General features: G+C 51.1%; 3 protein-coding genes across 4 annotated transcripts; all 3 read right to left on the reverse strand.

The window, feature by feature from the left end:
* Nucleotides 1–228: 228 nt before the first annotated feature.
* Nucleotides 229–5019, reverse strand: chst10 (carbohydrate sulfotransferase 10). 2 transcript variants are annotated; one of them, XM_056589029.1, is made up of 6 exons: nucleotides 4294–5019; nucleotides 3740–3885; nucleotides 3518–3642; nucleotides 2703–2922; nucleotides 2158–2263; nucleotides 538–1720 (listed from the first exon to the last, which is right to left on the reverse strand). In XM_056589029.1, exons 2-6 carry the CDS (start codon nucleotides 3843–3845, stop codon nucleotides 1156–1158), a joined length of 1122 nt encoding a protein of 373 aa, XP_056445004.1. In that variant the 5' UTR covers nucleotides 3846–3885; nucleotides 4294–5019; the 3' UTR covers nucleotides 538–1155. The 2 variants fall into 2 exon arrangements, with proteins under 2 accessions (XP_056445003.1, XP_056445004.1); XM_056589028.1 differs by lacking the exon at nucleotides 4294–5019 and having other exon boundaries at nucleotides 229–1720; nucleotides 3740–4285.
* Nucleotides 5020–5112: 93 nt separating this feature from the next.
* Nucleotides 5113–7820, reverse strand: LOC130381447 (60S ribosomal protein L31). The gene is made up of 5 exons (XM_056589077.1): nucleotides 7713–7820; nucleotides 7146–7249; nucleotides 6469–6594; nucleotides 5552–5664; nucleotides 5113–5183 (listed from the first exon to the last, which is right to left on the reverse strand). Exons 2-5 carry the CDS (start codon nucleotides 7247–7249, stop codon nucleotides 5152–5154), a joined length of 375 nt encoding a protein of 124 aa, XP_056445052.1. The 5' UTR covers nucleotides 7713–7820; the 3' UTR covers nucleotides 5113–5151.
* Nucleotides 7821–9694: 1874 nt separating this feature from the next.
* Nucleotides 9695–27711, reverse strand: zc3h13 (zinc finger CCCH-type containing 13). Its single transcript, XM_056588442.1, has 23 exons — nucleotides 27576–27711; nucleotides 26641–26814; nucleotides 25830–25933; nucleotides 24826–24937; nucleotides 23668–23776; nucleotides 22766–22995; nucleotides 22258–22406; nucleotides 21245–21451; nucleotides 20559–20729; nucleotides 20159–20183; nucleotides 19798–20095; nucleotides 18618–19100; nucleotides 17797–18087; nucleotides 16733–17186; nucleotides 16006–16205; nucleotides 14501–15796; nucleotides 13897–14054; nucleotides 13230–13740; nucleotides 12152–12295; nucleotides 11575–11775; nucleotides 10241–10404; nucleotides 9926–10039; nucleotides 9695–9844 (listed from the first exon to the last, which is right to left on the reverse strand). The coding sequence occupies exons 2-23, from the start codon at nucleotides 26803–26805 to the stop codon at nucleotides 9695–9697; spliced, it is 5736 nt and encodes a 1911-aa protein (XP_056444417.1). The 5' UTR covers nucleotides 26806–26814; nucleotides 27576–27711.
* Between the last annotated feature and the right edge of the window lie 174 nt (nucleotides 27712–27885).

A 27885-nucleotide genomic window follows, 5' to 3' on the forward strand; every position in this document is an offset into this window, starting at 1 on the left:
CGTCTGCTCTAGTAGTATACTATTCTGTTGCATATGGGATATATCGAAGTTGCTGTTTCTGTGTTTCAACACCATGTTAATCCAGGGAAGCGATTATAACAAACACATTTAGTTTAAATAAAGTATGGATTATGGAGTATGGATTGAAATGTAGGCATCTGCAGTATCTTCAATACACAAGATTTGCAAAACCATTCGTAATAGGAAACAATTAAAAAACAAAAGACAAGCTGTTTAATATGACTTTATTACTTAGCCTGTATATTATTTGTGACCAACCTTGACATAAAAGGTCGCAAAGAGGTCATTCAGAGGCAGTATGGTTTCATGGTCGGAGAACACAAAAAAATCTTAAATACAAGTAACGTTAGGCATGAGATACTTAAACCAAATGAGTCTAATAAAAAAAACAAGTGAGACACCTGTAAAACCATCTCACTTTGTTAATAAAAAAAGTAATATCCTACATTAAACCTTCGATTTATTTGCCAACGTATTTGCTACCGTTAAGTGTTTGCATGGCACATTGCACCCCCCCCCCCCCCCCCCCCCCCAAGCATAAATAAACAACATGAGAGTCCTACTCCCAGCTCAGCCAATCAGAGACCAGGCGTTGCTCCGATCCTCTACCCTGTCAACAAAGGTAATAATAAATACATTTGAAATGTAGCGTCGACTGAGCGACAATTTCCTATATATATTTTTTTTTAGCAAAGACTTAATAAATTAAACGTCGGCTACAATGTACATTCAGCTGCACATGCTAAAAGTCCCGCCTCCTCCTGTTGCCGTGGAGATGTAAACAGCCAGGCCATTGGTTGGTTGTCCTGCTCTCCGTCGTTAAGGAACCGGCGGCGTGACTCTCCGGGCGTCTCAAGGAGTAGGTGGAGGAGTCAGAGAACACACGGAGGGCGACGGGTGTAGCAAACATGGCCACCTGCTTTGACCTTTGACCTATGACCCCCGGGGGAAGCCTCAGGGAGTACCGGGGCGAACGGACGTCCTGCTTCATGGCACTGTGTTAGTCATGTGACCGCTGCGTCACAGGGGTCCCAGTGTCACGTTAGAGAGTCGGGTTACGTTGACATAAGGGGGGAGGGAGGAGAGACGAGGAGGGGAGGGGGGGGGTTGGGGAGACAAAGATGGCGTTCGTCCTCAGCTCCACAGGAAGTTCGGCGGCGGGTACCCGAACAGCAGGAAGTCCCCCTGGTAGCGCGCGTACAGCTTCCGCACCTCGGCGCCGCTGACGCCCGCAAAGTACTGCTCCACCTTGGTGCGGTTGTAGCGCGTGATCCCGGGCGGGATGGCCGGGTACTCCACCAGGGCCTCCACCCCGGCCCCTCGCAGGATGTGGGGAACGTCGCGCTCCAGCGTCTCGTGGTGGCCCACGGCGCTGTAGCCGATCTGGCAGGGCGCGCACAGCTCAGAGTACGTGGCCCAGTGGATCACCGCCTCGCCGAACTCGTAGTCCAGGTGGCGCCGGCGGCCGTCCGTGTCGCCGAGGTAGCGGACGAACTCGCGGAAGCGCAGGCCGGCGGCGGGCGCGGTGGCGCCGGCGGCCACGCGCCGGTCGCGGCGGTAGCGGCGGATGATGGCGGGCGCGATCTCCGTCTTGTACCAGGGCTCGAAGCGCGGGTTCTCCACGAACTTGTCCTTGAAGGCCGAGATGAGCCGCTCGAAGGGGTCCCGCACGATCAGGAACTTGAAGTAGAGGCGGAGCCTGAGAGGAAGAGGAAGACAGGGAGGGGGATGAAGAGAGACGACGGGGAAATAATCGGATTGCGATTATTTCGACCAATATCGCGATTGCGATTTTTCTGCGGGAGTTTTATTTTTATAGTTCCTTATGTTCTGTGTTATTCACTAAACACAAGCAATAAATCATTCTATAGTCTGACCGACACAACATTGGAAGCAGTCAATATATAAACTGCTCTTTCCTTTAAGCCAGGCCTATATATGTTGAGATGAATCGATGCATGAATTGATATAACTATAATATATTCATTTAACTATTGAATTGCAAAAGAAAAATAAATATGAAATAAAAATACTAAATAAAAAAATGATTTTTTAGTCGCAGCCTTTGCAATTTGCAAATCACGTTCTATTAAATGCGATGTTGGTTTGAATTTGATTAATGGTTCAGCCCGTCACCTCTCACTGATCTCCGACGGCGTGAAGGACGAGAGGCGCCTCAGGTGGTTCTTATCGTGCCGGTGGACGATGTCCTCCGGAACCTCGTCCACCGTGGGATAGTCGCCTGTTACAGAGAGACAGACAGACAGACAGATAGAGAGACAGACAGACAGAGAGGAAGACAGAGAGACAGACAGACACATCATGGAGACAGACATACAGACAGACATACGGAGAAACAGTGAGACAAACCGAGAGAAAAAAGAGAGACAGACAGAGAGCCAGACAGACGGAGAGACACGGCAATGAGACAGACAGACAGACAGAGACACATTCAATGAGAATATAAAAAAGCAGATTTCAATGTAAAAAGTAAATTGTTAATTCAAAAACCGTCAAGTGATCGATGATCGTCTCTTAACGAGCATAAGCACACCTAAAAGATTACAGAGCACTCGAACATAAGTTTGTGTGTACAGGACTAAAGCGCCACGAATGGGATGTGAACAAACGAAGGAGGGCCTGTAGCCAGCGCTGCCGCTGTGTCCCGAGGTCTGACGCACCGTTGAGCACGATGAGGACCTTCTTCCACTGGGTGTTGCCCACTTTGGGGGTCTGGCAGAAGAGGATCTTGTGTTTGTCGCAGACGAAGATGCGGTCCATGACGAACTTGTTGACGGGGTCGCGCGTCTTGGCGCTGGTGTTCTTGCAGACCGCCGACAGCAGCTCCAGACGTTTCTCCGACACGTCCAGCCAGTCGGTCGCCGAGGGCAACGGCGAAGGCTGAAAGCGGAGTGTCACAGTTTAAAACACAAAGTGTTGTCACCGAAAAGTCCATGTATATTTGCGGGGGGGGGGGGGGGGGGGGGCTGCACGACTAATCTGATCAAAATCACGATCTAGGTTCATAACTCTATACGATCTCATTTCTAAATGACAACGATTCTGCTTCGTTTTCATTAAGGACGTCAGCTGCAGCAAAACAACAATCCTACACTCCCCCTCAACAAATGACAACATGGGGTTACACCATGTGATGCGGGAAAACAGGAACGTTCCCTTCCTCAGCCCCCCCCCCCATCATATTTTTTGTTTGGGTTACCTTCTGTATCAGGTCAATGAGCGCAATAGAAACACTTATTGAAAATTAATGCTCTGAAACATGACCTCAATTCCTAAGAAAGAAAATCGTGGTTTTCCTTTAATCAAGAACAGTGCAGCCCTGACACACATCAGTGAAGAAATTTGTGCAAACTGTTTACGATACAATTAAGGATACGGATTTGTTCCTTGAAGTTAAATTTGGAGAATGCTTTGATGTTCAGTTAGGTGCGGTGGCGGTGGGTGTCAAAGAAATTATAGATAAAATTGTAATTACCAGATTGGTTGTCGCACTCACAGCAGGCACTTCTGGACCAGGCAGAGGGGTCGCCACGACCACCTTGTTTCCCAGTACGGGCACTGGCAGTGTCCCACTCTGTGCAATCGACTTCTCCCCATAGTCTGAGAAGACAATCCACCGGTATACAACAATTACTGCGGAAGGTATTTCATCGGTTCAACCCAACCGTGATTCAATAGATCGTCTCGCCCAGCTTACCGTCGGCGGTCCTGAAGGAGATGAACTTGCTGGCGAACATGAGGATGAGAAGCACCCAGCCGCAGGCCCCGAGCAGCAGCCAGCGGTGCCGCATCGTCTGGGACATCACCGGACGGCCATGGAGCCCCCCAACCCGATCTAGAGCACTTAACACGCCGCGGGAGAGGCGTGGTGTTGAGTCGGTGTCGCCATTTGGGACCAAATGGGTGGACTTACTTGGTGCTGATTGCTTGGACAACATGCAACACAACGGAAAGTGTATGCCAAGAGGGAAGAAGCGGTGCATGCAGGGTAATGAAGTATGATAGTCACACGCAGATGAGGGAATCATGTAACATTTAGTGGCGATCTGACACCCAAGAGCCTGGGTTGGAGAGGAGCGGGTCGCTGGCGGGGAGGGGGGGGGGGCGGAGCAGGCGAGGCTGGAGACCGTATGATAAGAGATGCCATGCTCGAAGGTACACGTCACCCCGAAGGTGGGTACGGTAACATTTTAATCTAAATCAATGGTATATTTATTACAGTGTGTATACAAGCTCACATATTACTCCTACCTCTAGCAGAGTACTTCCGGTCCAGCGTGTTTACATCCGGCCAAACCTCTCTGGAGGATTCCGGGGAGAAACAAGGCTGGCCTTTTGGATCCGGGTTTGGAATATTATAGAATATATTTTATATTTTCAATCCCGCGAATGTTGTCAAGCTTTAATATAGTTTCACGATCTCCAACAGGAACAACGTGGAGGCCAAATTTAGGAAATAACTGCAGGCACCCGTTAATCATTTCTCAGCCTAACGTTACGCACCATTGGCGCAAATCCGTGCATTATCGCATGAAACCATAAAATGCTAATTCATGGCCTGGAGACACTTGCTATTTAAATAGGTGTTAACATTCCATGATCGTGGATTCAGATGAAACGGGTATATTCCCCTCCATCATATCACAGGTTCTTTGACACCATCTGGTGGCCGTGTGGTGCCATGACGACAGTTAGGCTTGACCCGTCATTCAATTTCTATTCGCCCTGCCCATGTAATAGAGGTTTCGTGTTAATAATGTACATTTGGTTCTCAATATATCAAGTGCTTTGTATTTCATCATGTTATAGTCAAGTTGACAATGGATCTAGTTAATTATTTGGGGATTTCACCAAAACCCCTCGCTACAATGTATTCAGTGCCCACATTAATCAACACACATTACCTGTTCAACTCCATGGAACAAAAGCGTTCTGATGAACATGCAACATACACCATCATTCTATTGTTTCTCATAGCCCCAATGCATAAATGTTTTGTGTCGTTTCCTGGTCCAATGAGACCATTGTTGATGAATTCTTGGTGGAGAATTAAAGAGACAGGAGAAAAGGTTTGTTTTTACAATTTTATTCCACTCTTAGAGGGGACACTTAGTTCTCATCCACGTTGACTGTCTGAAGTCCTGTAGCACGAAAAAGAAGAAGAAGAGGGCATTAAAAACAGTTCACATCATTCAGGAAAAAGTTAAACTACTAAAATAAGAAGCTGAATACAGCTCAGACTACTTTTGGCAAGGAACGTGCAAGAATCATGCTAGGGCTGCTCCATAATGTTCTTTTTTTAATCATAGACCCGATTATTCAAATGAATATTTTTGATTTTGAAAACATGATGCATGAAACAAAAACAAAACTTTCATCTCGATTTAATTAGTTTCGAGATCGTTTGACCCCAAAAACAATTGAAATCATGATCAGAATTCAACCAAGCCCTACATCAGGCCGACGTATGGTTGAATACAACGCAGTGTTCCAGGTTACCGGCGCTCACCTTTGCATGTGGTGACTGGGACGTACGTGACCAGGGTGTACAGTTTGTTGGGAGAGTCCTCATCCTCGTTACGCTTCCTGGACAGGCGCACGCGGAGCCTGTAGGGCACGTTCCTGATGACGGGCAGACACAGGTTAACCTCAGGAACACCGAGCACGGAGCACATTGAATCCCTGAGCAGTGTCAGGGACGTCTTCTATCCACAAATACTAAATCATAATCGTTCATTAATTGTGCCACAAACTACAAACAGATCATTTGATTACTTTTGGGATATACTCCACACTATAGGAAATACTTTTAATATTACTCAATGTATTTATCTGTGCTTCGATGTCCTAGGGCTGGTTTTAACCATTTAAGTCCAGAAGACACAAGCTGTTGCCCCATAGCCAGCACAGTGGAAGTCAAGCAGAGTCTCTCAACATATAAATGCCTCCCAGAAAGTCAAGGGACAATTCTGCCCCTTTAAATGTGCAATTAGATAAATCAGACGTATTCACAACACTGCACACAACATTAAGAGTTGTTCAAAGCAGGTTCCATGCGTCACTTAGCACAAGATCGGAAGCCTTTTTACAAGATATCTTTGAATGCGTTATACCTCGTTCGTCAGGATCAAGTGAACATTCAAGTTCAGTAGAATTCTTGTGTGAATATTGTCGCCCTAGGCTCATCCATGGTTAACAAACCGAGCCACGTTTAGAAATAGCACCCCTAATCCACCAAGCCCAACTCGGGTACGCAACTTGGCGAAGTAGGCTCCACCTGAGGCAGATAGCAACGAACCCCCTGCTAAGCTACACACCGACTCCACAACAAACGCCCCTGGCTGGGTTTAAAGGCCCAAACTACACTCCTGCTACGGAGGTCTCCACAGTGACCCTCCCAGGCAGCCTGTGCGGCAGGCTCCTCACCTCACACCCTTGGTCCACACGGCCTTGTTGAGGCGGGTGTCCACACGGACGTCTGGGGTTCCCATCTCCTTCACTGCGAACTTGCGGATCTCCTTGATGGCGCGAGGCGCCCTCTTCTTGAAGCTCCTGGAGGGGCACGGGGAGAAGGGACGTGGTTAGTGGGCAACCTCATCTGGGATCCGGCAGTCCTGAAGATTAACTTTAATTCACTGCTGCTAGACGGCAGTCCTGAAGAGTAACCTTTGTGCTTGATTCTGCTCTCAGTTTGAATTCGCTGTCAATATCCAGTTAAATTTGATTGCCGGTTTTAGATTTGTAATCATAAAGTCTGATTTGTAAAACTATGGGAAAACACCACGCAAGGTTAACAGCTTCCCAGACTGAACAACAACAAAAAAAAGCTAGTATTTAAATATATACATCGTCCAATAGAGAATAAATACTGTAGTTCCCAGTAGACACGGTTAGCATTCATGATGACCATTCTAAATCGTACAATTATTAAATAAACGCCAAGAAAATACCTCAATCATGCAGTGAACTAAATGCATTGTAAAGCAGAATCAAACGTGGAATTATATCACATCACTGGAGACAGTATATCCCTGGTGTACAGTCGTATTCCAGTTGCAGTTTCATATACATCTCTGTTGTGTTGACATGCAGCTGTAACTCACACGCCATGGATGCGCTTGTGGATGTTGATGGTGTACTCTCTGGTGACCACCTCGTTGATGGCTGAACGCCCCTTTTTCTTCTCACCTTTCTTTGTTGGGGCCATCTGAGGGGGAACAGAAAGGGTCGATTAATGCAATGCTAAATTATTTCAATGTACATTCTGAGTGCACGAGAGTACGCGTGTGTAGAAATGAATCCAAAGTCGATGGCCGTTCCGTTTCATGTGTGAATGAAAACCGAACTACAGCACACGCCAAATGTACAAGTTATTTTCAAAGCTTTATAACAATCATTTTAGACGTAACATTTGGTAAGTTAAACGCGTTGAAAAACGTGTAAATACAAGCGAGCCCGGTCCGCCGAGTTCACTCCAGACCGTGCAACTCAGACGTCGACCCTTTCCTACTTTAGTTATGTTTTTAAGTTTAGAAACGGGTTCATAATGCAACACCAATTGATATTAGACATCGGAGTTTATGTACATGTGAAAAACGAACAGATTGACACATTAAACACAGCAGGATGGCTTTAGATTGTTCAAATATAAATCCGGAGAAAATACTCACTTCGGCTTGTATTTGAAGCGGAAGTTGGAAGGAAATATCATCCGCCGAGCATCCTGGGTAATGGATTTCGGTCCGTTTTAAATGCTCTCCGCAGGAACAGAAGAATAGCTTAGTTCCTACTACAAAATTGTAACATGCACAGCGAAATACAGTGGAGTTTAATAACCATTCTTCACCATAGAAGGCGTTCGTATTGATAAAAATATATATTTATTTAAAGGAATTAATATTTATGTATCGACCATTTATATTTCGAACAGTAAAACTCGGGACACCAGGGAAGGATCTTCTTTTTCTACAATCATTATTCCTTCTCGAACTTTATAGCTACCTGCATATTAGTTGAATTTTCTGTACTATATGACTGGTTTCGGAAGAAACACTTTGTATATTCCCAAACTCACCGTATTCCCAAATCAGGCCTCTTGGTTAATTTGTGCTAAAAATAAATAAAGGCATACAGATATTACTTGGGAACCCTGACTACATTTTAAATACAAAACAATAAATTACACATTAACACTTTTGAAAACATGGTTATCTAATAAACGTATATATTGATGTACATTTAAAAAACGAATTCATGATTTATTCCAAGTTATTAAAAAACGGTCAAAAAGTCAAGGCTTTGTAATAACGGATTATGATTGACAAATAAATCGTGTCTTTACTGTACAAACGCCAGTGATGCTCTAACTGATTTATCATCTTTCCACTCTAAGATTCTTTCCCCAGGTCAGTGTCTCTTCCTGCTAAGCATGCAATGCCTGCTTCCCAATCACTCACAACTTTGTCCAGGTCCACCATGATGTACTGAGGAAATGAAGGTTCACTCTCTAACCCCTCTTCAATGTGTTCATTCACGTTTCTCAGGCACCAAAAAGCAATACATGTCAGTGCTCATAAGTGCGATGAATAATGCACTCAGTTTTTCTTAGTAGGGTGTTTTGTTGATAGGTTGGAGGTGGCTCATTACTGGAAGATCCAAAATGGCAACACTGGCATAGAGTAGTCAGCCCCGCCGTCTCTACTGTGGGGTGGGGGTTCAGCCATCTTGGATCTGTTGCAAAGTCATTGCCAAGCCATTCATAATAAACACATTAGACAAGCACATAGCCACAAGCAGCTAGTTTGAATAATGGTAAGACAAAAAAATAAATACATTCAGGCAGAGAATGGCTTGCCAGTGCTTACTTGAGGGGAAAGATGAAGTTCCCCCGGGAGACTCTTGTTCATGGGTTCGTTCCTCAGTTCAACAAAGACCATAATACTTAAATGAAGCTCATCTTTCCATAGTGTAAACAAAAACACAAACGCACACCCACATTTCAGGGCCTCATGGGTCACATTATCAGCGCTGGTGAACATCGTATTCCAACGTCATTTCACATAAAGTAAGAAACCCGATGCCAAAAAACACTCAAAAAACATCTAACCATTTTAATGCACAGATTAAGCATCCAATGCACAACACAGAGACACAGAAAACAGATCATTTCACGCGGAGAGAGATGCGTTGCACCCGGGGTTTTCTAAAATCTCCTGAACACAAATCCACCGCCATCTAATTTCCGCGGCCTCTCGCTCCTCTCTCCGCTTTAGTTCATTGTACACGACCTCCACACGGGCCCCCAAGTCTCACGGCTCAGCTACACTGGACTCTCAGCCGCACACAAAACGAAAAAAGGTTATAAGCACTGACTGTATGTAAATAGCTCACAAAACACGTCGTTTTGCGACACGATTAATAAAAACCAAAAACAAAGAAAGAGCCTATGTAACGAAGCGATCGCTTAGCGGGTGTGTAGGCGAATGGGCCACACACACACACACACACACACACACACACACACACACACACACACACACACACACACACACACACACACACACACACACACACACACACACACACACACACACACACGTATATAAAAAAGAAAAGAAAAGAAGATTCAATACTAAAAAGGCGTCTAATCCGTTCAGGAGACGGATATCTCCGTCGGCACGGCGCCCTGTTGGCCGCTCCCGGTGGCCGCCGCCTCCTCCTCCTCGTCGTCTGCCTCTGGTGGTGTCTGTGGTGGTGAGGTGGGGGCGTCGGTGGCGGCCGGAGGCGGAGCTCCTGCGTCGGTCTTGTCGGTCGGGGTGACGGCGGTCGTCGGGGTGGTGGGGGTTGGCGTGGCGGGGGTGGTGGCGGGGGTGGTGGTGGGGGCGGCGGCGGCGGCGGCGGCGTGGGCGGACATGCTCCTCCGGAAGAGACGCATGCTGAGCTGCATGAGTTCCGTGTCCAGGCCGGGGGTCACGGGGTACATCTGCTTGATCAGACCCTGGGAGGGGGAGGGGGGGGGAGGAGTTAGGAAGCACAGGCGTGGGGAGCGACGGGGAAACGTTCCCTTTCTGATTAGCGTCTCTCCGTGTGTGTTTCCCTGTTTGTGTGTGTTTCCCTGTGTGTGTGCGTGTGTGCGTGCGTTGACAACAAAGCTGAGACCGCTCTGTCATTGGCGGACGCCGAGTGAGACCCCGCCCACCTTGTCGTTTTTCAGCAGCTGCCGCCGAATGGCGAAGTCCCGACGGGCGCACAGGGCCTTGCAGCAGGGGCCCAGGTTGCTTAGCAACCCCGCCCTCTCCACCCGCCGGTTGAGGGCGGCCATGTTGAGGGCCCCCAGGTCGTGTTCGAAGAGCTTGTCGGCGTCTGGAAGAGAGGGGGGGGGGGGCACAGCGTTAACGACCGCGTGACAGCACAGCCATGCGCTACGCTAGTAGTTAGCATCGATACATTTGCCGCATACACGGTCGCCTTAAGCCACCTTGATGTGTGATTTCCTCAGCCTAGTTACGTTTATTCGTAATTCTACCGTAAATGTTCGGTTAATATAATCGTTTTGATGATAGAGGGAAAATTTGACCATTTCAAACCCTTCCCGTTGAAGCAAAACCGGACATTTGTACATTAAGCTAGCTCCCCATCGTGCTGATACTATAAGATACCACAGTTTTAAGTCTTAAGTTTTAAGTCTAAACGTTCCAGCTGTTGAATAAACACAAGCTTCCTACAGTTGGTCATTTAGCAGCTTGATCAATCGTGCAAGTAAGAGAGTGACCCATCAAAGCGGTCGATCAAAACCGGAGTGAGTACAGAACACAATAACCCTGCACAACCAAGTTAAAAATAAAAATTGCACCAGGTACACAGAGAGTAGCTTCAGGCACACTGGTCGTTTCCACCCACCCGTCTATAAAGGCATAATCAGGGTTTCGGTAGGTTGATACTTTTGTGTAATATAAAAAAAGAAAAGAAAAAGGAAAGCAGTCAGAAACTCGGTCATCACGGTTCAACCCGACACACGCTAGGGCTTTGACTCCGAACTTCGTTATTCGACTATGAAAAAATAAAAATAAAAAAATAAATCAAAATTCGAAGGAATATTAGGCAGCCCTTAATATTCAAACCTGTTATGGGCAGGCCAAGAGGGAGGGACGTCGGAGAACCCCACGCAGTCTATTCATAATATTGTAATGACCACGGAAGAGGCAGTGAACGAAGTATTGATTTGACAGGGGTTTATCAGAAACCTAATAAACCGTCGAAACGCGCAAGACCGGTAACCATAACAACGCCGGTAAACAAACCTCGCGAATTCCAATCCGGGTCTTACTGAAGGCATTTAATGGTCAAAATATTATCAATACATTTTCGAATATATTCGAATATTAATGTAAATAAACAAACAAACTTCGAATATGATATTTTGGCAGAAGTCAAAGCCCTAACGCACGCCGACCCGAACCGCAGCCGAGCAACGACTAGAACGACTAGAACCACAACGGCCGATCTCGTCTCGTCTCGTCCCCCCCTGGGTACCTTTGGGGTCCTCCAGCTCGCCCCGGCAGACCTCTCGGACCTGCTCCAGGAGCCGGGGCCCGGCCAGGCGCTTGGAGATGCCCGCCCGGAGCAGCACGGCGCCGGGGGTGAAGCGCAGGAGGGCAGCCCCCGCCGCCCGGGCCTCGGCCTTCTGCTTGGGCATCAGGCTGGACCAGTCCACGTCGATCACGTCCAGGGGGCCTGGGACGCACAGGCAGGGGGTCAGAGGTCAGACACCGGGAGGACGGGTTCATCACAGGTTAGAGACCAGAATGACTCATTCATTATGGGTCAAAGGTTAGTGAGTGGGAGATCTAATTAATTAAAGGTTAGTGGTTAGAGAATTACTCATTCATTATGGGTTAAAGGTTAGTGACCGTCCCTAATTATAGGTTAGGGGTGAGATACTGCTAGGACAAATTAATTATAAGTAAGGGGTTTAAAGACACTTGGATAACTAATTAGTAAGAGGTTAGGGGCTAGACACTGGTAGGAATAATTAATTATAGGTTAGGGGTTTAAAGACACTGGGATAACTAATTCGTCGGTGGTTAGCGGTCGGTGGCTAGTCGTCTACCTGTGATCTTCTCGTCGTCCTGCTGGTCCTCTTTCTTCTGGCTGCCGGCCAGGATCTCGTCCAGCTCGTCGTCACTGATTGGCTCGTACTCCTCGCCCCCGGAGACCACCGATTGGCTGTCGTCTTCCTTGGGGTCGTCATCCCCTGTGGGAGGCAAACGAGGCGGGGCCCGTTAGCACGGCCGGGAGAAATAGACGCCACCTCTGAGCCATACTGGGAGGAAACCATTCAAAGATGCACTTTAATCCAAAGCCATTAATTGAATTCAGATGAACACCGAGTTCACGCACTTAAAGCAGGTAGGGGTTTCAGGGGGCAGACATTAAGTGAACCCAGAAGCTTTGTCTGGAGATTCGACCACATCAACTACACTAAATCAACGGCGCCACTAATAGTCGGTAAGTGTGACCCGTCTAAATTAATTTAATTAATTCTTTGATAAGTTTAAATTGAAGGTATTCCAAGAGCAAAAAAATAGACAGAATCGTGATTCGAAAATGTGATATAAACTACTCCGGTTAGGTATGTAGCTAGACAGCCGCGTGTTGCATCCGACACCTTTTTTAGATCAATTCATTTTTTGGGGGAGATTTGTTGATCGTCTGACTATTAAGACAATAACAACAAATACGGCCAAAAAAATCCCCCTAAAACTAATTGGCCTCCCCCAGCTTTAAACCTGCATGGGGTTCAGATCCAGAGGAGCGATGTTCTCAAGTCAATGGAAGAAATGGACTCCCTTCATTAAGGGAATAGATGACGCTACACAATCAGGATAGGCTCTAAGCAATCAAAGAAAACGTGTATAAAACTAAATTTATACTGGTGTGCCCCCTTTCTATTGTTCCTGTTATTGTACTCGTATTGTGTGTATGTCTTTAAAAATGTGAAAAGACTTAAATAAAGAAAGAGAAAAAAAAGGTAGGAAAAAAAAGAAAGAAAAAAGGAAAAAAAGGAAGAAAAAGAAAAAAAAAGAAAGAAAAGAGAAAATGTATTAAACTTGTTTCTTAAGAGTGCTCAGTCTCCGCCCCCTCCATTAGCCCCTCCCCTTAACCACTGGGCTCCCGCTCCGGCCTACCGTCCACGCTGTCGGCCCTGTCCGCCGCCGCCTCCCCGCCCCCGGGCTGGTGGCTGTTCCCGGGCTTCTCCCCCTCGCCGCTGAAGGCCTCCCGGGGCAGCAGCGGCTCGTACTCAGGCCGCTCGGGCCTCTCGGGCCGGTCGGGCCGCATCATCATCATCACGCCCTCGCCGCGCCCCGGCGCCCGCGGATCCCCGTGCGGCGCCATCTCCATCATCATCATCATCATTCGGTCACGCTCCCTGTCGCCGCCGCCGCCGCCGCCGCCGCCGCCGCCGCCGCGCTCCCCCGGCCCGCCCCTCTCCCCGCGGGCGTCCCTCTCCCGCTCCCGTTCCCGCTCCCGCTCGTGCTGCTGGATCAGCCCCTCGGGCAGCAGGCGCTCCCGCTCCCGGAGGTCCCGGAGGAGGGGCTCCCGGCCCGGCCGCATCAGCAGCGGCTCGCGGCCGCGCGCCGCCAGCCCGTGGGGGGCCAGGCCCTGGCCCGGCCAGTCGCGCTCCCAGTCGCGGGGGTTCTGGTGGGAGGGGGGGAGGGGCTGGAGGAGGAGGGGCGCCTGGCCCAGCAGAGGGGGCTGCTGCTGGGGTGGCAGCAGGTGCTGCTGCTGCTGCTGCTGCTGGAGGAGGACCGGGAGGGGGGGCTGCTGGGACAGCAGGGGCTGCTGGGAGGAGGCCGGGGGCCGCAGCTCCTTGCGGTCAAAGGCCTCGCGCTCGCCGGCGGCAGCGCCGCGCTCGCGGCTGTCGTAGGAGCCGGCGCGCGAGCGCGAGCGGCCCTGGCGCTCCGAGTCCGGGGAGCTGCGGCGGGAGCTGTGGCTGCGGGAGTCCTGGCGGTCTGAGGGGGGGGGAGGGTGAACGGCTTAGGGTTAGAGACGGTTGGAACGCGGCCGGTAGGAGACGGTTGTTGAGTGAGTGAGTGAGAGTGTGAGAGTGAGAGTGAGAGTGAGTGAGTGAGGTGAGTCAGTGAGAGTGTGAGAGTGAGAGAGTGAGAGAGTGTGAGAGTGAGAGAGTGTGAGAGTGAGTGAGGTAGTGAGGTGAGTCAGTGAGTGAGAGAGTGAGGTGAGTGAGAGTGAGGTGAGTGAGAGAGTGAGGTGAGTGAGTGAGGTGAGTGAGAGTGAGAGTGAGAGTGAGGTGAGTGAGAGAGTGAGGTGAGTGAGAGAATGAGGTGAGTGAGAGAATGAGGTGAGTGAGAGAGTGAGGTGAGTGAGAGAGTGAGGTGAGTGAGAGTGAGGTGTGTCAGTGAATGAGTGAGTGAGTCAGTGCGTGCGTGCGTGCGCTCACCTGAGGACGTGCTGCGGCTGGGCTCCCCCCTCCTCAGCTGGTCGATGCGGGACTTCCTCTCGGTGAACGGGTGCTCCCCGGGCCCCGCCCGCTCCCGGTCCCGGGAGGAGGGGGGGGCCCCCTGCATGCGTCCGCGGCGGCCCCCGCCGGGCCGGGCCCCCGGGGGGTCCTCGCGCCCCGCCGGCTCCCCGGACGGCGAGCGGAGGCGGCGCGAGGAGGGGGGGGGGGGCCCGCGGTTCTGGAGCCCGCCCCCGACGCCCCGGGACCCCTCGGGGAGGGGCTTGCGCAGCAGGGGCTGGGACATGAGGGGCTGGGGGGGCAGGGTGGGCAGCAGCAGGTGGGGGGGCTCCTGGGGCAGCAGGGGGGCGATGGCGGGGGCAGCCGCGCTGCCCCGCTCCCGCTCCCGGCCGCGCCGGGGGCCGCCGCCCCGGCGGAGCAGCTCCACGGGGGCCCGCTCGGCCGGGGGGGGCGGCCCCCGGTCCGGGCGGGGAGGCAGGGCCGTCTCCGTGGCCCCGCCCCCTCCTCCTCCTCCCACCTCCTCGTCCGACCAGTCGCTGAAGTTGGCGTCCATCTTGGGCGGCGGGGCGGGGCCCGGGGGGCCCGGCCTCAGGGAGGGCCCCGGGGGGGTGCGGGGCCCCCGCCGGCGCTTGCCCGGGGGCAGGTGGGCGTCGTCCTCGGCCGAGCCGTCAGACTCCGCCCCCCCGCCGCGGGGGCGCTTGGCCTTCCTCTCCGTCTTCTTCTTCGCCCCTTTGCGCGGCGAGTGCTGCAGCGGCGCCGGAAGCAGGGCGGCGGGGGGCGGGGCTTCGGTGACGGGGGGTGGAGCCTGGGCGGCGGCGGCGGCGGCGGGGAGGTCGGCGTCGCGGCCCGGCGCCTCTTCGTCCTTGCGGCCGCCGCTCTTCTTCGGGCCCTTCCGCGCCGACTTGCCCTTCTTCTTGTTCTCCTGGGAGCCGGCCGAGTCGCGGTCGTCGCCCGCGGCGACGGCCGCCACGGCGGGGGCCGGCGGAGGGGGGCTGGCGTCCCGGGGCGGGTCCCGCCCGCGGCCGCGGGAGTCGGAGCGGGCGCCGTCTCCCGGCGGGCCGCGCCCTCGCTCGCCGCCGCCGCCGCGGGGCTCCGGGTCGTCGTGGCGACCGCGGCCGTCCCTCTTCTCGGCCCCACCCCCTCCCCCGCCGCGGCGCTCCTCCTCCTTCCAGCGGCCCGGTTTGTCGTCTGAGGAAGTGGGCGTGGCCCGGGGCGGCGTGCGCAGCAGAGGCTCATGGGGCCGCACCACCTGACTCAGGAGGCGGTGCTTATCCCCGCCTGGAGAGAGACACACACACACACACACACACACACACACACACACACACACACACACACACATCAATAATCATAAATGCTAATTCTAAAAAAACTAAGATACACAACACCGTCCCTTTAAGAGCGGTGCGTTAAAACGTGTGCGTTCCAAATGCCCCGCGTGACCCCTTGTCATTTCATTGGCTCCCTAATAAAGATTGGTTCCCTACTGTCGGAGGTGGGAGGCGGGAACACCGGGTTCGGTAGGAGGGGCTGTGGGTGGAGCTTGGCCTGCCCCCGGCCAATGGGGCGCTCACTTTTCTCCTCGGCGCTGTTGTAGCCGTCGCTGTCGGCGGGGCTGGCCTCGCGCGCCGCGCGCTTGGGGGACGGGCGCGGGCTGGGGGTGTTCTCGCCACGGTGCCGCTTACGGCTGCGGCGGGGAAAGAAAAAGATCGGAACGTTAGTCTTCGCGTGACGACTGTTTGTCTGATTTATTTTTCTAATCTGGATGATATGATGTCAAAGTAAGGAAAGTAGCTGATTCTTTACCCCTTCTTTACCGGATTTCGGAAAAACTATATTTTCTAATGAGTTTACTTTACGATAAAAAAATTACGATCTATTTGGTCGTTGAAAACATGTAATTTTATGTAACTGAGGAATCATCTTGATCTTCTGATCTTCCATGTCTGCACTTCAGTTTAGCAAATTATCTTCCAAGCTATTAGTTGATTATATCAGAGGAAAGTTAGCCGTTAATTGGATGTTACTAAATAAAAACACTTTCGAAATAAGTAAATGCATTTCAAAATAAATAAATGCAAAAACAAGCATCATAAACACTGATTACAGCCTGATCCGTGCAGCGAAATGGATCAGGGTCACATGACCAGGACGATCTGGTTGCTAGGCTACATGACCACGAACGAGGGTGAAGCGGTAGCCGTGGATACGCACCTGGCCTTGCGGTCGTCGTGGGACTCCCTCGCCGCCCTCTCCTCCCGCGGCTCCTCTCGGCGTTCCCGCCGCTCCTTCTCCCGCTCCTCCCACTCCCGCTGGCGGTCTCTCTCGCGCTGCTCCCTCTCCCTCTCCCTCTCTCGGCGCTCCCTCTCGCGCTCCTCCTGCTCCCGCTCCCTCTCTCGCTCCCGCTTCTCCCGCTCCCGTTCCCGCTCCCTCTCGCGCTCCCTGTCGCGCTCCCGGGTGCGTTCCCGCTCTGCCTCGCGCTCCTTCTCCTTCTCCCGCTCCCTCTCCTTCTCCCTCTCCTTCTCCCGCTCGCGTTCCCGCTCCTTCTCCCTCTCCCTCTCGCGCTCCCGGTCGCGGTTGCGGTCCTCCCGGCGGTCCTCGCCCCGGTCGCCGCGGCGTTCCTCGCGCTCCGGCTCCTGGTGTCGGCTCGGGGAAGCCGCCCTCTGATCTGGGAACGGGGAAAAAGAAACACAGTCCGGGTCACTTCCTGCTCTTTGATCCTGTTCATCTGAGAAAAGGACTATGTGGGGGTCATGGATGTGTGAGGTTGATGGGTTGAACCCCTCACTAATAAGGGGAGATACAGAGCCAGGGCAGAGAGCATTAAAGAGCTTCAAGTTCTTGAAATGAGTGAATGGTGACTAATTCACTTCTAAAGTGGCGTTCTCAAAGCTTTTCACGTGAATCCATGTATGTCAGGTCACCATCGATCGCCGAATGAGCCTATGGCCTACTGAGAAAGCCCCCGCAATGCAGTATTATGAATGTTACGAACAAACTAGGGGAGGGGTTCTGCTGGAACAATGACTGCTTATCCACACAGGGGTCGCCAAAGAGAACAGAACGGGTATCTCGAGACGACCGCCTTAAATGACCGGGACTCGTCTCAACATTGCAACTCAATAACAGTGTTCATTATTTTAAGTATAAAACATGTTTGTGGAGTTAAATGTTTATATTTAAATGTGATAAAATTTTCCCTTACCACAAATATGGAAATAAACAAAAGTGTATGTTTTAACCAATGAACACTCAGGATTCTTCAGGCTGCATCCTACCTCTCTCCCGGGTCTCCCGGCGGTCCCGCTCGCCGCTGGCTCCTCCCCCTCCTCCTCGCCGCTCATACGCCTCCCCCCGGCGGTCCCCGCTCTCGTAGCGCTCCCCCCGCTCCGCCGGCCGGTCGGAGCCCCTCTCGGGGGCCCGCTCCGCGGCGGCGCTCCCGGTGGCGCTCCCGCCGCCGCCGCGGTCGCTGGTGCGCTCCGTGCTACGCTCCCGGGCCGAGCCGCTGCGGGACTCCCAGCTGTCGTGGCTGCCCTCAGGCGGGGCACCGCGGGACGTCCTGGTGGAGCCTGGGGAGAGGGGTGGGGGGGGTAAGAAAGGATTAACTCCCTGAGGACTTTAAGACTGAAGGCTTTTACGTTAGCATTAGCTTCCTGCTAACCCGTAAACACGTTTTATATATTTTTTCAACGCATTAATTTTATATTACCGTAATTGGTTGCACCGGATAAGATAAATTTGTAGGATCTTATTTCAAATGAAAGAAATTTGAATGTAACATATTTATATATATATATTATTTTTTTATTATTTGTATATATTCAATATCATTTGTAGGATAACATTTTAAAATTCAGATTTTTTTTATTATACTTTGGTGATAAAGTGCGGTTTGACCTAAAATGTATATTTTTTATCTTAAGACGGTTTGATTAAAAGCATTAAAAACAAATGCTTTAAACCAAACAGTCTTAATATAAAATATATATTATACTTTCACTTTACATTAATTATTTATTATTCATCATTTATTATTTATAACCGTAAACCTTTATACCCGGGAACGCCCCAAACCCCGGGAACAAAACCGGAATCTCACTTTTCTCTGCGGCGGCGGCGGCGGCGGGAGCGTCGGCGGTCCGGCCGCGGCCCCGCCCGTTCCTCTCCGCCCGGGCTTCGGTACTCCGGCCCTCCCCTCTGCCCTCGGCCTTCCCCTCCCCGCGGGCGGCCTCCTCGCGGCCCCCGTGGCCCCTCCCGTAGCCCCTCTCCTCCTGGGCCGCCGCCGAGGCCGAGGCCGGCTCCTCCTTGCGCTCCGGCCTCTCCTTCTCCCGCTCCTTGTCCCGCTCCCGGTCCCGGCGCTCCAGGGACTCCCTGGCCGAGCGGGGGTCCGGTCGGGTCTCCCGCGTCTCCTTGGCGTCCCGGGCGTGCTCCCGGGTCGACTCCCGGGTCGTCTCCCGGCCGCGCCCGTCCCGGCGCTCCCGCGGTTGCTCCCGGCTCTCCCGGTCGTCCCGGGACGAGCTCTGCTCCGGCTCGTAGTCCCGCTCGTCCCGGCTGGAGTCCTTGTCCCGCTTCCCGCGGCTCTCTGGGGGACCGAGGGGGAAGAAAAGAGTGACCGAGAGACCAGAGAGATACAGAGAGGCCAGAGACAGACAGAGAGACCAGAGACACACAGAGTGACCAGAGAGACACAGAGAGACCACAAGCACACCAAGACAGAGTGACCACAAACACACCAAGTGACCAGAGACACTGAGTCACCAGAGAGAAAGAGTGACCAGAGAGACGGAGTGACCAGAGAGAAAGAGTGACCAGAGAGACTGAGTGATCAGAAACACACAGACAGGCCTTTCACACACAAACTTTTACAGATGCAATGCAACACACGTCCAGAGATAAGCCGCGTCAGACCTGTTCACACATACAGCAGACACACCGGATACTTTAGCCGAAGGACGGCGACGTGGCGGAGCGTTTAGCGGGCAGCACGTGAAACAAAGCATGCAGCGGAATTCTGTGTTTTGCTTCCAACACGTCGAAGTTCGCGGGCGGGGCTTCCAACTCCCTAACGCTGACTTTTGTGAACCAATCAATACTGCATTTATTTAAGATGTATCCACAATATAGAGAATGAGAGAACATACAGAATGTACGTCTTAAAGGTGCCAGGGCGAAATGGCTAAGACTGTGTTGGATCTGTTTAAAAGAGAGGGCAAAGGTCAAAGGTCAAACGGGCGGTCTACGACAAAAAGTAAACAACCCGGCGCTCGCGCGATGCTCACCGTCTCTCCTCTTGTCCGAGGTCGGGGGGGCGGCCGGCGGGGGGCTCCGCTCCCGCTCGCCGCGGCTCCGGTCCTGGCGGCGCCCGGGGCTGGCGCGCTCGCCGCCGCGGCGATGCGACGGCGAGGAGTAGGGCGGCGACCGCGAGCGCCTGGAGCCGGAGCCCGGGGGGGTGGCGCTGCCGGCCCCTCGGCCGGAGGAGGGGGCGGCGGCGGCGGCGGCGGCGGCGTTGGCGGCGTCCCGGTGGTAACCGGGGGAGACGGAGGCGCGGCGGCGGCCCCGGGGGGAGGGCGAGTGGCGCTGGGCGGACGAGCCCGAGTGGGAGGAGGGGGAGTGGTGGCGCGGGGGGGTGGGGGTGTGGCGGTGGCGGGGTGGGGGAGACGGGGACCTGGGGGGGAGGGGGGGAGAGGACGTTAGGACACTGTAGCACATGTACACGAAAAACAACACTAATATAATCGATTTTTTTATAAAAAAAAATATTCAAAGTTGTATAGAAAGAACAGCTGGATAAATTTCTGTGTATTAATTTGATTTGAACATTTTCTTTCTGAACATTTTGTGTATTTTTTTTAAGTCGAAGTTTCAAAGTTCTCAGTACATCATGTTTTCAAACTCAAAAATAATCGTTTGAATAATCGTGATTTCGATCTTGACCAAAATAATCGTGATTATGATTTTCATAATCATAATCAGCAGCCGCCTCCTCTGCTCATCGTCCAATTGCTGCCCCTGATGTTCTGCCGAGGGGGGCCGTACTGACCTGCGTGGGGACGAGGCCGGGCCGGGGGTCTTGTGGGACGAGGTCTTGGTGGGGGAGGCGGACTTCTTCCTGGAGGGGGGGCTGGGGTCCCTCATGGGGGACGACAGGCTCCCGGAGCGTTCCTCCGAGGCGGCCGAGCGCTTGGCCTTGTGGGAGCTGTCGGATCGGTCCCTGGGGACGGTTGGAGAAGAATCGGTTGATCTGTCGATAATTTTTTTTTATTAATATATAGAACTACATTTAAAATGATACCACAAGACTTGTTTTTTTTATTTGTGTCGAAACAAAAATGGCTGACGATGAACATAGAAATGTAAACTATATAATGTCGACGTAACATCAACAGACGTTTTATTTGTTATCGTGCTGACAAATGTCTAGAGACGTGCTAACCAGCATTTAAATGTTGAGAATGTATTGCTTATTTTACAGGGCTAATTATTCCCTCGCCTCGGGTCCTCTGCAGCAAAAATGAACCACAGAGACGGGTCACGGCATCGGAAAAGTAAGAAAAAATATAAGTTTCCGACGTTTCGGACGACAGTTCGGATTCGGTCCGCCTCAAAAATATCCGATACCACGAATCTGCTTCCCGACGAAAAAGAGCAATACACGGGTTCAACCCAGAACCCCTTCAGACTTACACCCCCTTAGGCTCCACCCCCCGCCCCGCCCCCCAGACCTACCTCCTCTTGTCCTTCTTCTCCTTGTGCTTCTCGGCGTCCCGCCCGCGGTCCTTGCCCTCCTTGGGGGGCTTCTCCTCGGCCAGCTTCTCCTTGTTCTTGTGCTTCCCCTTGTGCTTCTTGCCCGGCACGGGGCCCTCGGCGGGGACCGGCGGCGGCGGGCTGGGCGTGCGGGGCCCCTTCTTCTTGCCGTGGCCCCCCTTCGACGACCTGGGGGCGAGAGGGAGAGGGCCGAGCGGTGAGTGACACGTCACACAGAGGGCGGAGCCGTGATCTCTATGACGACGGGTGCACGCTACAGCAGGGGGCTCAAACTCGCGGCCCGGGGGCCAATTGAGGCCCGCGGGATGATATTTTGTGGCCCCCTACTTGACATCAAAATTTAGTGTTAGTGCGGCCGGCATGTTGTTGTCAAACGCACATTTTGCCTCAGGTTTACAAAATAAAAAGTAAACCTCCTCGATCTCTTGTTTCAAGAGAAACTGATGGCGCCTACATGATGGATTCAATGTCCTTGCACAAGTCTCACTCTTTTTGGGTCTAATCCTATGAGTCTCACTCTTTTTGGGTCTGTTCCTATGAGTCTCACTCTTTTTGGGTCTGATCCTATGAGTCTCACTCTTTTTGGGTCTGATTCTGAGTCTCACTCTTTTTGGGGTCTGATCCTATGAGTCTCACTCTTTTTGGGGTCTGATCCTATGAGTCTCACTCTTTTTGGGTCTGATCCTATGAGTCTCACTCCTTTTGGGTCTGATTCTACAAGTCTCACCCTTTTTGGGTCTGATTCTACGAGTCTCACTCTTTTTGGGTCTGATTCTACGAGTCTCACTCTTTTTGGGTCTGATTCTACGAGTCTAACTCTTTTTGGGTCTGATTCTACGAGTCTCACTCTTTTTGGGTTTTTGCGACTTCACAACTGAACCCACTCCACTCAAGTCCCTTTTGGACCACGGCTGCAGCCGGATTAAACACAGTGTGACGACGTGAGGCCAGGGGCACGCGGGCGGACCCCTCACCTGGTGGAGTCGGAGAGGGGGGAGGCCCCCGACGCCTTCTTCTCCTTCTTCCCGGAGCCGGGGCCCTTGGAGGAGCCCTTGTGTTTGGGGGAGCCGTTGGACTTCCTGGAGGCGGGGGAGTCCTTGGAGCTGGAGCGCTCGGGAGACCCCTGGGGGGAGGGGGTGGGGGAAGAATATTACCATAGCCAGAGCTGTTAGAACGACGTCACCTCAGAAATGTAGGCCGGCTAATGGTATCATGATACCCAACTGTACTTAACAAAATATGTAAAACTAATGTAAAACTAGATGTACATTTACAAAACATTGGCCGGTTTATGTAAATCTTTTGATGACAACGCAAAGACATGCTTTAGATTGTGTTTAATTTAGTGCTACATGTATCGTTTATAGACGTGTTGATTATTTAGCAACTGGACCACTTGTATGGTTATGTTCTCCGTCCTTTGCTGCTCTGACGCCAGATTTTGTCATCTTATGTGATCTGTGCCTTGCCCCCTGTTGGTACCTTGGTGGTGGTGGTGCTGGGGTTGCCGGTTCGAGTTTTGGAGGTGGCGGCGGTGGAGGAGCTGGTGGTGATGGCGGAGGCCGCCACCTCCTCCTTCTCCTTCTTCTTCTTGATGACGATCTCCTCCCTCTTCTCGTGGTTCTCCTGCTCCAGCTTGAGGAGCTCACGCTGGATCTTCTGCCGCTTCATCTCCAGCGAGAGTTCGTAGTCGTAGTCCCCGACGTCAGAGTCTGGAACGTACGGGAAAAACGGTTGGAAGGTATCCCTTTAAGAACCTGTTACGAAGCAGTCCAGCTGAGGTCGAACATATCCCTTTAAGAAGTTCAGCTGTTGTCTAAAATATCCCTTTAAGAAGTTCAGTTACGGTCTAACATATACCTTTAAGAACACAGTCAAGCCAGGTCTAACGTATCCCTTTAAGAAGTTGAACTGTGGTCTAACGTATCCTAAGAAGTACAGCTGCGGTCTAACGTATCCCTTTAAGAAGATTAGCTCCGGTCTAACGTATCCCTTTAAGAAGTACAGCTGCGGTCTAACGTATCCCTTTAAGAAGTACAGCTGCGGTCTAACGTATCCCTTTAAGAAGTACAGCTGCGGTCTAACGTATCCCTTTAAGAAGTACAGCTGCGGTCTAACGTATCCCTTTAAGAAGTTGAGCAGCGATCTAACGTATCCCTTTAACAAGTTTAGCTCCGGTCTACCGTATCCCTTTAAGAACACGTTACAATCATCTAGCCATGTAAAACTTTTATTTTCCGGACAATCAGCAACTAAACGTTCACGCACCCTCACAGACATATTATGGGGGTAGAGCAGTCTAGACTCTGGCTGTCGGGGAGGGGTCTGACTCCCAGCGGTCGGGGGGAGGGGACGGACGGACGGACGGACGGACGGACGCTCACCTTCGCGACTGGCTTCCCACTCGGCGGTCTCTTCCTCGCTGGCGGGGGTGCGCTCCTTGGTTATCTTAATGTCCTCCTTCTCCCGGTGTCGGCCGCGGGATGAATCTCTCTGCTGGGGGAGAGAGGAAACAGGCGTTTAGGGCCGTGGTTCTCAAATGGAGGTTTGCGTACCCGTTGGGGTACTTTGGAGTACTCTGAAAATGTAAATAAGGTACAAAATAGGCCCAGAAAAAAAAAATATCACCCTGAGCAAGTTTCAATTCTGAAAGCTAGACAATAAGAAACGCTCTGACCATCCCTTGGCGCTGCGTTTCTTTAGAGGGGAGAAATATGCAGTTGCATGAAGCACCGTGGATCTCACTAAATTATAAGTATTTGCACCCTTTCAATGTTCATGTTTACACTGAAAAAAACAACACGCATAATGATTCATGTAAAAAAAAAAAATCTCTCCCAAAAGTGTTTTGTGCCGGTGACGGGGGTACTCGACTGAAAATAGATCTTTGAGGGGGTGGACTGGAGGAAAGAGTTTGAGCACCACTGGTTGAGGTGACGGACAGTGGACCGACGGCTCGGTGGGCGATGTGGGGGTACTCACTTTAACGGTGGGCGATGTGGGGGGTACTCACTTTAACGGTGGGCGATTTGGGGGTACTCACTTTAACGGTGGGCGATGTGGGGGTACTCACTTTAACGGTGGGCGATGTGGGGGTACTCACTTTAACGGTGGGCGATGTGGGGGTACTCACTTTAACGTTGGGTGATGTGGGGGTACTCACTTTAACGTTGGGTGATGTGGGGGTACTCACTTTAACGGTGGGCGATGTGGGGGTACTCACTTTAACGGTGGGTGATGTGGGGGTACTCACTTTAACGGTGGGTGATGTGGGGGTACTCACTTTAACGGTGGGGGGGCGATGTGGGGGTACTCACTTTAACGGTGGGGGGCGATGTGGGGGTACTCACTTTAACGGTGGGGGGGTGATGTGGGGGGGTACTCACTTTAACGGTGGGTGATGTGGGGGTACTCACTTTAACGTTGGGCAATGTGGGGGTACTCACTTTAACGGTGGGGGGCGATGTGGGGGTACTCACTTTAACGGTGGGGGGCGATGTGGGGGTACTCACTTTAACGTTGGGCAATGTGGGGGTACTCACTTTAACGGTGGGGGGCGATGTGGGCTCTTCTAAGTCTCTCTTCTCTGAGTCAGCATCCTGTCTCTTATTCTTCATTCTCTCCCGCAGGTCACCGGGAGGCCTTTCTGCTGACCTGGGGGGGGGGCACAGGGGACACGGGACAACAGTCAGACAGTGAGGTTGCCCTAAACCAGGCGTTCGGGCGGACACATCGTAACAGAACGGTCAGTAAAGTGTCTCTCTATAAACGAGTCTTTCATGTTTCTGTTTAACACTCTTTGAAAACCATCCGGTAAATTATCTTTGAAACAGTCAGTCAGTCATGTCTCTATAAAACAGTCAGGCAGGTATACTGTTTATCTATTAAAAGTCATGTCAGTCTCTATAAAGCAGTCAGAAATGATTGTCTCTATAAAAAGTCACGTCACTCTCTAAAACAGTCAGTCAGTCATGTCTCTATAAAACAGTCAGGCAGGTATACTGTATGTCTATTAAAAGTCATGTCACTCTCTAAAACATTCAGGCAGTCATGTCTCTACAAAAAAGTAATGTCTGTCTCTCTAAAACAGTCTGGCAGTAGAGTTTCTAAAAAAAAAACAGTCATAAAAACATATCGCCATAGAATAGTCCTTCAGTAATATCTCTTCAAGGCGTTCTGTCAGACAGTGAGTCTCATAGGGGACGGTTCCTGCCCCAGTCAGGGCCATGAGGCCTAAAAAAATGTTTTGTTTGGTTACGGTTTCCGACCGACCCAGTCAATTTATGTGCGACCCAAATTATTTTATGAGCTTTAAAAAAAAAGTTTTTGATACAAATATAATTACGTTTTGGTACAGCACCTCTTCATTCTGTAAAAGAATGAGCGATTTTTCTCGTTTTTAACTGAAAACAACCTACCCATCATTCGCTGCCGCTGGAAGAAATAAAATAAAAAAATAAAATAAATTCCCTACCTACCCATGACCTCAACTGACAACCAACAGGAACCAAACTTTTTTTTTTTTTTAGGCCCGAGTCGTCCTTACCGGCTGAAACTGAATCCTTTGCCTCGCTGCTGGGGGCCATGTGTGTAGCGGCACGTGGTACCGTAGCTGCAGTTCCCAGTCTTCAACCAGTTCCTACATTGACTCTGAAAAACACACGAACAGGGCCAGGGCCAGGGTCAGGTGGGCTGGAGGGAGCCAATCGGAAGCAGAGGAGTCAATGATAATTACACTCTGTGGTATTATTATTGCACTACACAAATAAAGAGATATGAATATTCGTAAGTGGCTTCATAGTTGCCAAACAAAACTACTATCAACTTGCCTCTAATGCCTCTAATGGTGGAACTTTCTCCCAAAGTCTCTCTGCCACCTACCAGGATAAACAACGTAAAAAGTGTGTCAGGGGTCAGGTTTTGCCAAATACAGCACCCCCAGACTCTTAAATAACTACATATTAGACACTGATTTCCATTGCTGCAACCCAGTGAGTAAGTGAGCGAGTGAGTGAGTAAGTGAGTGAGGGGACTCACATCAACAGCATTACACCCAGTCAGTGAGAGAGTGAGTTAGTGAGTCAATGAGAGAGTGAGCGAGTCAGTGAGTGAGTGAGTGGGTCAATGAGAGAGTGAGTGAGTGAGTGAGTGGCACTCACATCAACAGCATTACTCCCGGTGAGTGAGTGAGTGAGTGAGTGAGTGAGTGAGTGAGTGAGTGAGTGAGTGAGTGAGTGAGTGAGTGAGTGAGTGAGTGCAAAGGGGTGAGTGAGTGAGCAAAGGTCACTCACATCAACAGCATTACTCCCGGTCAGTGAGTGAGTGAGTGAGTGAGTGAGTGAGTGAGTGTCACTCACATCAACAGCATTACTCCCAGTGCTTGGCCCGAGTCTCTCGAATACGCTGGGTCGACGGGAGGCGGCGGCGGGGTTGGCGCTGGCGGCGCTGCTGCTGGCGGTGCTGCTGCTGTCGGATATGGTCTTAGAATTCTCCACTGTTACCTTCCGCCTGATCTTGGACATTCTGCAGGACTGGGAGGCGAAAAAACACAACCAAAAAGTGAACAAGGGAGGACATTTAGGCAAGGCAAGGCAACTTTATAGACACTTTATATACACTTTTCATACACAAGGCAGACTCAGAATTGCTTCAGGTAGAAACATGTCATAAAATGTAAGAAAATAATAAAAGATCATAGAAAACAAAGGCAAAGATTAAAAAATGTATTATAGAAAGTGAAATCAATTTCAGATTTAGCAGAAAGCTAAAGCAAACATTCAATCAAATGAAGTAATAAAATACAATAAATAAATGAGAGAAAATAAAGGCAATGTAAAAAAATGAAAGCAATGTATTTAAGATTTAGTAGAAAGCCAATGCAAACATAAAATCAGTAATCTTATGAGAACTGATACTACTATGGTCAGGCTTACTTAAAACAACGCTTACATAGTTAAACAAATGGGATACGGTTGGCTCTGTGTGGGATTGACAATATTACTGTTTTATTACCTAGTAAACAATCGGTTACAATAAAAATGTTGGCTGGATGATTTTCCTTTTGTTACTGCGTTAGATCAGCGATGATATGCATGCAATCCGGAGACGAGTGCGCACTTATAACGCAAAATATCTGCCTTTGGTGAAGTTTCTGCACAACAGTATCATGCAGGACTCCGCGCACCGTTGATACACTGCGGCCTACAAAGCCTTATCCCAAAAACCCACAACACACACACACACCGCTCCCCACTCACAACAACAGAGCGAATAGATTAAAAACAGGCCTCACCCAAAATATTTATTCGGTGTCGCATCTATTTGTGTCCAGTACGGGAGTTCACTTTCATGGAAAGACGAGTTTAATTCATTTGCTTCAAAGGAAGCTACGAGCAGGCTCCCCTGTATGCCTTCATGTTGGCGACGGGTTCGCGTGCGGTGATTGGTCGCCGCTTTACCGCTGGGAGGCTCGAGGAAGAAGCGCCCGCAGCAAGACCGCCCCCTATATGTGGTATGGAGTACTGCAAGCAGGATGCATGACCGCCCCCTAGGGACACGGAGTACCAAAAGCGTCCTACTTGTTGCACTTATTGGGCCCCAAT

The sequence above is a fragment of the Gadus chalcogrammus genome, chromosome 4 (assembly GCF_026213295.1).
Source record: "Gadus chalcogrammus isolate NIFS_2021 chromosome 4, NIFS_Gcha_1.0, whole genome shotgun sequence".
Classification (NCBI taxonomy): domain Eukaryota; kingdom Metazoa; phylum Chordata; class Actinopteri; order Gadiformes; family Gadidae; genus Gadus; species Gadus chalcogrammus.

What these genes read in the sequence shown, in the direction of transcription:
- chst10 (XM_056589028.1), bottom strand. Translation starts at nt 4,070, where the DNA reads ATGATTCCCTCATCTGCGTGTGACTATCATACTTCATTACCCTGCATG. An exon ending in CTCCTTCAGGACCGCCGACG is followed by an intron (nt 3,643 to 3,739) that starts GTAAGCTGGGCG and finishes TTGTCTTCTCAG; the next exon opens with ACTATGGGGAGAAGTCGATT. An exon ending in CCGTCGGAGATCAGTGAGAG is followed by an intron (nt 1,721 to 2,157) that starts GTGACGGGCTGA and finishes TCTTCCTCTCAG; the next exon opens with GCTCCGCCTCTACTTCAAGT.
- LOC130381447 (XM_056589077.1), bottom strand. Translation starts at nt 7,249, where the DNA reads ATGGCCCCAACAAAGAAAGGTGAGAAGAAAAAGGGGCGTTCAGCCATC. An exon ending in CACAAGCGCATCCATGGCGT is followed by an intron (nt 6,595 to 7,145) that starts GTGAGTTACAGC and finishes GTGCCCCTCCAG; the next exon opens with GAGCTTCAAGAAGAGGGCGC. An exon ending in CCCAGTCACCACATGCAAAG is followed by an intron (nt 5,184 to 5,551) that starts GTGAGCGCCGGT and finishes TTCGTGCTACAG; the next exon opens with GACTTCAGACAGTCAACGTG.
- zc3h13 (XM_056588442.1), bottom strand. Translation starts at nt 26,805, where the DNA reads ATGTCCAAGATCAGGCGGAAGGTAACAGTGGAGAATTCTAAGACCATA. An exon ending in AAAGGATTCAGTTTCAGCCG is followed by an intron (nt 24,938 to 25,829) that starts GTAAGGACGACT and finishes CCCCCCCCCCAG; the next exon opens with GTCAGCAGAAAGGCCTCCCG. An exon ending in CCCCTCTCCGACTCCACCAG is followed by an intron (nt 21,452 to 22,257) that starts GTGAGGGGTCCG and finishes TCTCGCCCCCAG; the next exon opens with GTCGTCGAAGGGGGGCCACG.